The sequence below is a fragment of the Arvicola amphibius genome, chromosome 8, assembly GCF_903992535.2.
Source record: "Arvicola amphibius chromosome 8, mArvAmp1.2, whole genome shotgun sequence".
NCBI lineage: Eukaryota > Metazoa > Chordata > Mammalia > Rodentia > Cricetidae > Arvicola > Arvicola amphibius.
The window spans coordinates 71,242,253-71,253,945 of record NC_052054.1 but is presented as its reverse complement, the minus strand read 5'-3'; the positions used below and the strand labels follow the sequence as shown (position 1 = coordinate 71,253,945).

General features: G+C 48.5%; 1 protein-coding gene across 1 annotated transcript; it reads left to right on the top strand.

Moving 5' to 3' along the window:
• The first annotated feature begins 3,237 nt into the window (after positions 1–3,237).
• Positions 3,238–5,929, top strand: LOC119820707 (fukutin related protein). Its single transcript, XM_038339244.2, is given in 24 exon segments — positions 3,238–3,261; positions 3,263–3,337; positions 3,339–3,387; positions 3,390–3,427; positions 3,430–3,477; positions 3,479–3,608; positions 3,611–3,645; positions 3,647–3,691; positions 3,693–3,743; positions 3,745–3,819; positions 3,821–3,959; positions 3,962–4,014; positions 4,016–4,051; positions 4,053–4,099; positions 4,101–4,203; positions 4,205–4,255; positions 4,257–4,421; positions 4,423–4,459; positions 4,462–4,497; positions 4,500–4,566; positions 4,568–4,583; positions 4,585–4,644; positions 4,646–4,681; positions 4,683–5,929. Coding segments are annotated over 24 exon segments (1,569 nt in total). The 3' UTR covers positions 4,836–5,929.
• Positions 5,930–11,693: the final 5,764 nt, after the last annotated feature.

Sequence of the window (11,693 nt, the reverse complement as noted above, 5' to 3'; positions counted from 1 at the left end):
AGGTGTTTTTAGAGAAGTGCTGCTGTGGGACAGTTGCTATGGTACAGGGTCTGAGCCATTTCCAGGGAGATGAGAAACAGTCAAGCCATGCCCTGGCTACTATAACAGGGCAATCTCCCACCTTATAGTGATCCAGAAAGATAGGGAGTTTTTAGGATTATCTCCAAAGGACGCATGTGTCTAGGGAAGAGGTTGTCATGGTAACAGCTACTGTCAGTCATTTCTGCCCTTCCTTGGGACACACCATGGAAGAGGGATAATTATAGCTTACAACTGATATCTGACGCCGACCTTCTACCCACCCACCCCCACTCCTGAGACAACTAACGTTGTGACCCAGTCTTATGGACTTCAAACAGAAAAGAGAGTCCTTGACTTCTTTTGTGGGTAGGATGTAAATTGCACTTGTTGCATGGCGTTGGCTCATTGGTTGTTTCTGGTTCCCCCCCGCAGCAGAGCAATGACTCAAGGTGGAGCCACCATCCTTGATCACCCTCAGTCTGAAACCTAGGGAGGTAAGAAGTCCCCCTTGCTACCACGAGAATCACATAGATACTGCCCTTTCTAGTCCTTAAAGGCATTCTGAATTAGACCTCCTTTTTTGTACCTACCTGGGTAAAAGGCTCAGGCACATCCAAGTGATACACTTATATATTTAAATTTTTCACTTATTTATTTATTGTGTGCATGGTCATGTGTGGAGGTCAGAGGGTAGCTTGCTGGTGTTGATTCGTTCCTTCTGTTGTGTGAGTCCTGGAGGTCAAATTGAGGTCAGACATAGTGTCAGGCACTTCTACCTGCTGAGCCATCGCACCAGACTTTGTGCACTGTTTTGTCGTTGTTGTTGTTGTTGGTGGTGGTGGTGGTGGTGGTGGTTTGGAATTTTTCTGACAGTCTCACGGAGCTCAGACTGGCCTCCAACTCAAGCAATGGCCAAGGATGACCCTGAATTTTTAATCCTCTTGCCTCCACCTCTCAAGAGCTGGGATGACACACATTTAACATCACTTCTAGCATGTAAAATGTTCAGGGGAAGAAATGGAAAGCCAAAAAGGTCTCGTCTTCACTCTCCCTTCCCTGACTTTTCCTAGGCAAGGTCCTGTGTTACTCACTCATGCCCCCTACTGGCCTCATACCTAAGTTGTTTTGGTTGCCTGTCTTCTCAGGCCTGCTGAACACAGAGCTCTGAACACAGGGGCTGGGATTGGGGTTTGGGCTCAGGGCATAGTTTAGCTGGTAGAGTGCTTGTGGAAGGATGGTAGCACATGCCTGTAATCCCAGCCCAGCCCTTGGTAGGTAGAGGCATCCTCAGCTCTATGCCTTGTTGAATGAAGGTCAACCTAGCCCACATTAAGCCCTGTCTCAAAAACAAACAGTCTGGCACAGAGTACTTGATTAAGTACCCACTTAGTACACTGACTTCATGTACCATATTCAGCCTTTTGAGCACTGGGAAGAGATGTATGTAGTGAGAGTTGGGCTGTGTGACTGACTGCAAACTAAAACAAAAAACCCGAGTTGGGTGGACATAGTGGCCTATATCTATAATCCCAGCAGTCAGATGAGCAAGAGTTTCTTAGTTCAAAGCCAGCCTTCAGTGCACAGTGAGATCCCATCTCAACAAAGCAAAACAGTTTATAAGGGTGTTTCAGTTTTGAGACAAGGTCTCATTGTGTGCACCAGGCTGGCCTCAAACTCATAGAGTTTTCTGCCTCTGGAATGCCAAGATTAAAGGCGAGTACCATTGTGCCCGCTGGTTTATGGATTGAGCAGGATTCTCAAACTAACTCTCTTGCATCAAATCCCAGTCCCTCTTCTCTGCTGGGGTGACTTTGAACAAGTGACTTTACCTCTCTGTGCTTCAGTTTCCTCACTTATTTTTATTTAAATGTACAAGTGTTTTGCCTGCGTGCATGTCTGGTGTACTAACTACATGCATGCCTGGTACCCATGGAGGCCAGAAAAGAACATCAGAGCCCCTGGCACTGGAGTTACAGACAATTGTGAGCAGCCTCCAGAGTGCTGGGATTCGAATTCCAGTGCTCTGGAAAAGCAGTCAGTGCTCTTCACTGCTGAACCATCTCTCCAGCCCTGATTTGGTGTTTATTGATTGTTCCCCCCCTTTGTATTGGAATGAAACATTTTTTTAATTTTTTTTTTTATTTTATGTATACAATAGTCTGTCTACATGTATGTCTGAAGGCCAGAAGAGGGCACCAGACCTCATTACAGATGGTTGTGAGCCACCATGTGGTTGCTGGGAATAGAACTCAGGACCTTTGGAAGAGCAGGCAATGCTCTTAACCACTGAACCATCTCTCCAGCCCCAGAATGAAACATTTTTTATGCTATGCAATATGCCACTAAAAGCCACACCTCAGGGAAGCAGGCTACTTGATGGTGAATTCTAGGCTAGGCTTCTATTGCTAAGCTAAGCCCCCAGCCCTCTTTAAAATTAAATAAATAAATAAATAAAAACAGGCCTGGGGGCTGGAGAGATGGCTCAGCGGTTAAGAGTACTGGCTGTTCTTCCAGAGGTCCTGAGTTCAATTCTCAACAACCACATTGTGGCTCACGACCATCCATATAATGAGATCTGGTGCCCTCTTCTGCCTGCGGGCATACATGCAGCAGAACACTGTATACATAATAAATAAATAAATCTTTAAAAAAAAAAAGACAAAACAGGCCTGAACCCTGGTTGTCCTGGAACTCGATGGACTGGCTTTGAACTCGTGGGGATCCTCCTGCCTCTGCCTGAGTGCTGGGGTAAAGGGCAGCAAGCTGCTGCTTCTTCCTCTTCCCTTTTTGGATTTTTGTTTTGTTTCTTGAGACAGAAAGTCTCCTATGCCAAGCCCATGCTCGCCTGTGAGCTCTCCATCCTGCTTTGCTCTCTGAGGGCTGGAATTACACAAGTATAATGGCTTTTAAAAACGGTGATCAAATACACATAACATCAAATGGACCATCTTAACCAGTCTTGCACACACAGCTCGTGGTACATTTTCAACTGTGTGGTGTCCCACACCTGTAGTAGACTCAACACTGGGAGGTAGCTGCAGAAAGATCAGCTGTCCACTTAGAAGTCCCTGGAGGGCTAGTCCTGAGATCGGATCCAGAAGAAGGGCTGAGGGTTTGAGGGAAGGGGCTGCTACAACCTTGCACCAGCCTCCCTTTTTATACTCCTATCTCCCAGGATGTCCTGGACGTCCCCGCTAGAGTCTGACATCGGGCCCCATGCGGCTCACCCGCTGCTGGGCTTGCCCTGGCAGCCGCCATCATCCTCAACCTCTTAGTCTTCTTTTACGTGTCCTGGCTACAACACCAGCCCAGAAACCTCCCGGGCACGGGGCCCCCGCCGGACTCCCGCCACTGGACCCAGTGTAACGTCCTGATTCGGGAGTTTGAGGCCTTTGACAACGCGGTCTGCCAGAGCTGGTGGATTCCTTCCTGCAGCAGGACCCAGCCCAGCCTGTGGGTAGTGGCGGCTGACACACTCCCTTACCCACCCCTGGCCTGCCTCGCACCTCCCCAACGTTCGCTTGGCCGCTGCTCCAGCCGGCCCCTAGACCGGCCAGCCGCGGCCTCGCGCCCAGAGACATACGTAGCCACGAGTTCGTGGCCCTCGTCCCTGATGGAGTGCGGGGCCGAGTCACCAACCCACCTGGAGCGTATGGTGGAGGCGCTCCGGGGGAAGCAGCGCGCGCCTGGTAGCCGCCCCAGTCGCCACCGCCAACCCAGCTGCGGTGCCTGGCACTGAACGTCAGCCTGCGGGAGTGGACCGCGCGCTACGGTCCATCACCCAGCGCACCGCGCTGTTGACGCCCTGGATGGCGACGCTGTGCTGCTACCTGCGCTCCCATCCGACCTCTTCAACCTCTCGGTGCCCTTGGCGCGGCCTATGGCCACCAGCCTCTTCTTGCCGACTGCTCTACGGGGCTGGACCGTGCAGCTACTGGACTGACCTTCGCCGCGGCGCGCCAGCCCCCTCTGGCTACGGCCCACGCGCGCTGTGAAGGCAGATCGCGAGGGGCGCACGCGGAGGGCGGCGCATGCTGCGTGCTCTGCTGGGCATCCGCCTGGTGAGCTGGGAGGGCGGAGGCTCGAGTGGTTGGCTGCAGCAAGGAGAGCCCACGCTGCTTCGGGACTGTAGCGGGCGACACACCTTCCTACCTGTACGAGGGACGCTGGACACCGCCCTGCATGCCTGCGCGCACTTCGCGAGACTGCGCGCTACGTGGTGGGCGTGCTGGACGGCCGCAGGCGTGCGATAGTGGCTGGAGGGCGGCTCGTTGCTGGGTGCAGCACGCCACGGTGACATTATCCCTTGGGACTACGACGTAGACCTGGGACTCTACTGAGGCGTGGGCAACTGCGAGCAGCTGCGGGGCGCCGAGGCTGGCTCGGTAGTGGACGAACGCGGGCTTCGTGTGGGAGAAGGCAGTGGAGGGCGACTTCTTCGAGTGCAGTTCAGTGAGAGCAACCACCTGCACGTTGACCGTGGCCCTTCTACCCCCGCAATGGGATCATGACGAAGGACACGTGGCTCGACCACCGGCAGGATGTGGTTCCCAGAGCACTTCCATGCAGCCGCTAGTCCCCCTGCCCTTTGCCGGCTTCATGGCGCAGGCCCCTAACAACTACCCGCCGCTTTCTGGAGCTCAAGTTCGGGCCTGGCGTCCATCGAGAACCCGGAGTACCCCAACCCTGCACTCTTAAGCTTGACAGGTGGCTGTGAAACTCTGGTGCTCGCATCTGGGGCTAGGGGAGAGGTAATTTACAGGAAGCAGTTCTCTGCCTTTGGAGGCCCTGTGGGTCTGGACAAGCTAATTTGATTGAGCAATGAGGCTGTGCATTGGAGGGAAAAAAAAGGTGAACTTCCCAAGGAAGACTTGAGGGAGCCCAAAGGAAAGTCCGGCTTTGGCAGGGAGCAGAAACCTGCCGAAGATTGGAGCAACATACATATTCTTGAGCCCTGAGCTGGGGTAAAGTGTGGAGACTCCTACTCCATCCTAGTAATGGAGGAAAGTGGTGGCCTTTGATGGAAAAGCCCAGGGATCAGAGCCCATCGTCAGGGCTTCACATAGTCTCTGCCCTTGTAAGTGAGGTCCGGAGGACAGACCAGCCAGCCTCGGTCTACCAACACAACAGGAGGCCCTGGACCAGTTGCACAGTCTGCTTTCGGCCTGTTTTGTGAATGCCTCCATTGGTGTCTAGAATCCGCAGGATCCTTTGCTGAAGTGTTTGCTTCTCCACCAGAGGGCGCATCTGTCTGCCATCATCTCTGGTTTTCTTGGAATGGCTCTGGGTGGTGGACAGCACTGGCCACCTCCCCTCCTCCTTGAATATGGCCACTTTTCTTAGAGAGCTCTGAGTGATGTATCTGCTGCTTTGGCCCCTTCGTGCACCTGGAAGACTAAACAGGGCTCTGGTTTGGGATCCTGGCTGACATGTGATTACCTCTTTCAGTTCTCGGCCCCTGTTTCCCCCACTTGCCCGGAGGGGTGAACCTTGCCATAGCTCATAGCTACGGAGAGTTTACTGGGACCTAGGCGTACACACGAAGGATTCATCCTCACTCCTACTCCCTGAATTGATAGCTGCTATTACATCCATTTTCCAGGCAGGATAACTGAGGCCAAATGGCTGTTATTTATCCATGATCAGATAGTTTAGGAAGTGGCCAGCCAATAGGAGACTGAATTCAGGCCATCATTTCAAAGCCCATTTTATGTCTCGCTCTAGAAATAGTACCCAAGTGGGACCTTGAGGTAGTTGTGCCATTTAACAGGTTAAAAATAATAACTTTCCTTATTTAATTATACATGTAAATTATGTTCAAACCACTACTACCAACTGTATATTATTAAATAATGCTTAATTTATATTACTTTAAAATTAAAAAATAAAAGATGAATAGAGCCCTTCATTTTCTTGCTTTGAGGATTTCCTCCACAAGCTTCCTGTTTGTGCCTTCCCCACCCCCCATTTATTTTATTGGGAAGAGCAGGGGTTTGAGACAGGGTCTAACTTTGTAACCTAGGCTGGTTTCAAACTTTTGATCCTCCTGTCTCCGACTCTGGAGTCCTGGCTGGGATTGCAGGTATGCACCAAAATGTCTGGTCCAACGGAGGATCCCAGGCTTGCTATGGATCCCAGGCTAGCCTGCAATTTATATAATTCTCCTGCCCCAGTGTTCCAGGTGCTTGGATTATAGAGATATGCCCCCACACTCTGGTCCTGATTTTAAAAAGAAAAGCTAGAGATGTAGATCCCAGGTTTATCTAGCCTGCACAGGCCCTAGGCTTGACACCTGTACCACAGACTGATAATAGCATAATAACTAGTAAAGCACAGGAAGCCGGCACAGCTGTATGCATTTGTGATCTCAGCTATTTAGGATGCTGAGGCTGGAGTATTTCCAGCCCAGGAGTTAAAGACCTTCAACACAGCAAGATCCCACCTCAACCAAACTAAATGAAACCACCAGGAGTGGTGGTTTGTGCCTACAACCTCAGCAGGAGGAGCAGGAGTTCAAGGCCAGCACCAACTCTGTGGAGAGTTACAGGCCAACCTGGCCTGCAAGTGACTGTCTCAAAAAAAAAAAAAAAAAAAAAACCTGCCAGGCAATGGTGGCACACACCTTTAATCCTAGCACTTGGGAGGCTTAGCAAGAGGATCTCTGTAAATTCAAGGCCAGTCTGGTCTACAGAGCCATTTCCTGGACAGGTTCCAAAGCTACACAGAGAAATCCTATCGCAAAACAAACAAACATCAAAACAAAACGAAAACTATTGGGCCAGGCACAGTGGTGCACTCCTTTAGTTCCAGCTCTCCAGAGGTAGAGGCAGGAGGATCTCTGAGTCTGAGCCCAGCCTGGTCTACAGAGTGAGTTCCAGAATAGCCAGGGCTACACAGAGAAACCCTGTCTCAAAAGACAAAATAAACAAAACAAACAAAGACAGAAAAAGGAAAGAAGGAAAAAAGAAAGGAAGGAAGGCTGAACAAGTCAGCAAGCAGCGCTCATTGGCCCTCTTTCTTGGGTTCCCACCTCTTTGTTCCTGTGCGGACCTCCTTCAGATAACAGACTGTGACCTGAGAGTTATCAGATGAATGAACCTTTTCTCCCCACATTGCTCTGGTCACGGAGCTGGCTTGTTTTTGTTTTGTTGTTGTTATTTGTTTGTTATTGAGACAGGGTTTCTCTGTGTAGCCCTGGCTGTCCTGGAACTCACTCTATAGACCAGGCTGGCCTCGAACTCAGAGAGCTGCCTGCCTCTGCCTCCCTAATACTGGGAGTGTGCCGTCACACTTGGCTGGGTAAGGAAACTGTTGAGGGATATCCTGAGGTCACACTGAGTAAACCCTCTCCCATACAATAAAATGATGACGATGATGATGGCAGCTAGAAGGTGCAGCAGGTAAAAACTTGCTGCCAAGCCTGACAGCCTGAGTTGGACCCCAGCTCCCACATGGTGAAGAAACATTCATTCCTTCCCCAGGAAATTAAAGAATATGTAAATTTACTACTTTACCAGTTAATTACCAGCCAGAAGAGGAATTATTTCTACATTTTAATAATCTATACATTCAAATCAGACCAATTAAATGTTAGCCTTCCTTGCAGGCAGAAATACTGTTGATCTAAGCCCCACATTGAAGTCACCATTGTAAACACAAGGTCCTCTGTGAGGCTCTAACTACCTCTGGATTTTCCAGAAAATGCAACACCCATGTAAAATGAGGGAAGATTGTGTCAGCTTTCATTAGATACTTGGCCAAGGCCTGCCCATTACATCAGAAAATCTTGTTGCCCATGGCACTTGGCAATTGCCCACCAGAACATTTTCCAACACATCTGGATCTACTAATTTAGTGGGTACCAGTATCAACCTCCTGGGGTATCAAGAACGGGTGGGGTGGGGGAGCACACATTACACATTAAAATGACTAGCCTTTGGCTGGGACTATAGTCAGCAAGTAGAGCGGCAGTGGGTTTGCCTTAGCATGCAGAAGGCCTTAGGTTCAAACCCCCAGCACTTAAGGAGGTAGAGGCAGAAGAAGCAGGAACTCAAGGGCAACCCCAGCTATATAGAAAATTCCAGGCCATCAGCTGGAGACTGGACCCGGAGTAGCAGGCAGAGTGGGCTACGCAGGATGATGGAGGGAGGTTGGAGGAGGCATAGGTGATGACGGATGTGGTAGGATGAGTATATGCAGAGATGAGGACCTCAAAAGCCACAGTGAAGAGTCTGCACTCTTTCCTGAAGAACAGAGAGGCCCTGAAGTCTTATGAGCAAGGCTACATTTTAAAAAGCAACACGGGGGCTGGAGAGATGGCTCAGAGGTTAAGAGCATTGCCTGCTCTTCCAAAGGTCCTGAGTTCAATTCCCAGCAACCACATGGTGGCTCACAACCATCTGTAATGAGGTCTGGTGCCCTCTTCTGGCCTGCACGACACACAGACAGAATATCGTGTACATAATAAATAAATAAATATAAAAAAAATTTAAAAAAAAAAAAAAAAAAAAAAAAAGCAACACGGGCAATTGTTCAACTGCCAAGCTGTGTGGAAACTAAGCATCCCTGATAATGACCTCTCAAGTCTGCCGACCTCTATTGCTAGCCTAGTTAATCTGAAAGAACTCGACATCAGTAAAAACGGTGTACAAGAATTTCCAGAAAACATAAAATGCTGTAAGTGTTTAACCATTATTAAAGCCAGTGTCAATCCCATTTCTAAATTATTTTCAGATTCTGGGTGCAGTATGAGTCCCAGTTCTGTGGCTTGTTCCTTTGCACTCTAAATATCACCCTTCAGGGAGAGGCTTTTACGTTTGTATGAAGTCCTGTTGAATAGCATGCATCCCAGTTCCTGCCTAAGAAACTTGGCTGAGTTCAGAGTCCTGCTTGGCCTTCTGAAGCTTTGCTCTGCATCTTTTGTAACTCAGGCTTTTCCTATGGCTTATGGTTCGCCCAAGAGCAGACTTCTGCAAATCAGCAGGGCTTATGGTCGTGAGCCTTTTCTGTGATGTCTGTGTCCAGTTGCTCCTGATCCATTATCAGGAATAGTACCTGTCCTGAACAGGGCTGCCAGGTGCCTCTAATGAAAACTAACAGGTTATATGTGTTTGGGTCCATTTGTGCTTTCTTTTCTGTTTTTACACCAATCTATATGCCTGTCTTTACACCACTGATACTCTCAATTACTATATATAGCTGCATTGTAAATCATGAAGTCATGTAATATAAGCCCTCATTAACTTTCTTCTTTATCATAATCATACAAGTTAGTAGATGCCTTTTACTTTTCTATATAAATTTCACAATCAGCTTCCCAGTTTCTTCAAAGATATGTCTGACAGGATTTTGACAGGGATTGCATTGAATCAGTTGGCCAATTTGGCTAGAACTAGTATCTCAGAAATATTGAGAAACTGAAATCTGAAAATGTTTCCAAGCCTTTTTCATATCTTTTAAATTTCCTTTATCTATTTTGTAGATTTTCCACAGCAAATAATGCATATCTTATTTATTCACATGAGTTTGCATTTTATGCTATTGTGGATAATTTTTATTGTGTTTTTGCCATGTATATTAATGAAATGGATTTTTGTATATTTGTGTTATAGCTTGTGGAACTGCCTGGGCTTTGTTTCTCGATTCTACTAGATTGTTTCTGAACATTTGGAGAGTGGTTCTTTGTGGGCAGCTGCGTTGTCTGTGAGTTTGTCATGTTTCATTGTTGGTTTGGTTTGGTTTGGTTTGGTTTTGGTTTTTCGAGACAGGGCTTCTCTGTAGCTTTGGAGCCTGTCCTGGAACTAGCTCTTGTAGACCAGGCTGGCCTCGAACTCAGAGATCCGCCTGCCTCTGCCTTCCGAGTGCTGGGATTAAAGGCGTGCGCCACCACCACCCGGCTCCATTGTTTTTATTTACTTGCTGAATATTGACTTTTCTTGCCTTATTTGTCTTGTGGAAAAAAAAAAAAAGAAAATTCCAGGCCAGCCTGGACTACATGTTGAGTGCTCAACTAGGTGACAAAGCAAGACCCTGTCTCAAAAAACAAAACAAAACAGGACCTGAAGGAGAGAAATGGGATTTGTCCTTTGACCTCTGCATGCATGCCACATGCACAGAAATCAATAATTAAGTGTAAAAATTTAAAACAAAATCTAAGTAACGCCGGGCGGTGGTGGCGCACGCCTTTAATCCCAGCACTCGGAAGGCAGAGGCAGGCGGATCTCTAAGTTCGAGGCCAGCCTGGTCTACAAGAGCTAGCTCCAGGACAGGCTCTAGAAACTACAGGGAAACCCTGTCTCGAAAAACCAAAAAAAAAAAAAAAAAAAAAAAAAATCTAAGTAACTAGAGGAGGTGATGGGTGGGTAAGTGATGCATGTAACTGGGGTGGGGACTGGATTAAATATCCTGAGAGAAGACCTTGCTGAGGTGACATTTGAGAAAAGATTCAAAAGAGCTGAAGAAAGATCCAAGTAGAGATTTGGGCCAAAGGTGTCCAGGGGAAGGAACAGCCAGAGAAAGGGCTCTGGAGCAAGAGCCAGCCTGGCATAAGCAAGAAATAACTAGTAGGCAAGACTGGGTCAGAGTGCTTGCCACCAAGCCTGAGTTTGACTCCCAGACCACACATTGTGGGGGGAGAAAATTGACACACTCACACATACATTGCACACGTACCTACATGCACATGCCTACACATACATACACACACATCATATATATATATGTGTATATGTGTGTGTTTATATATATATAAATATATGGTTTTTTTGTTTTGTTTTTGGGTTTCTCTGTGTAGCCTTAGCTGTTCCTGCAACTCACTTTGTAGACCAGGTTGGCCTCAAACTCACAGAGATCTTCCTACCTTTGCCTCCTGAGTGCTGGCATTAAAGGCTTGCATCATCACTGACTGGTTTCTGAAAAAAAATTAAAGAAAGCTGGGCGGTAATGGCACAAGCCTTTAATCCCAGCACTCGGGAGGCAGAGGCAGGCGGATCTCTGTGAGTTTGAGGCCAGCCTGGTCTAGAACAGCTAGTTCCAGGACAGGCTCCAAAGCTACAGAGAAACTCTGGGAAGAAAAAAAATTAAGAACAAAAGCTGGAGGAAGGCTAGGACCTGGAGTTCCAGGATAGCCAGGACTATAGAGTGAGACCTTGTCTCCAAAACCAAACGGAACAAAGAGAGAGACCGACCGGTGTGGCTGAAGTGAGTGCGGGTGGATGGGTGGACTAGGTAGGCTACAGAAGTTACTGAAGAGGGATGCTGTATGGTCTCCTGGGCTATGAGGAGCGCCTGACTGTGGAACACCTCAGAGCCCGGAATGGGAGCTCCCAGAAGTGGGAACTGATGCCCTCTTGTGGACGTATGGGGTACAGTTCAACCAGGAGAGCCCTGAGGTTGGGAATCTCACAAGCCAACTTCCTTATTTCAGATAGGTGAGGGGTCCGGTGGACCAGGGAAGCAGCCAGTGTGGGAGGTGACAGGAATCAGGTGTGGAGTTCTTTTGAGAGCAGGAGAATGTGGTGTGTGGTAGCCTGAGTATGAAATATGAGGCCTGAGGCTGCAGCTCAGTTGGAGGAAGGTTGCCTAGAATACACACTGCCCTGGGTTTGGTCCCCAGTGCCGCATCAAACTGGGTACAGTGTCACACGACTGTAACCCTAGCACTCAGAAGGTGG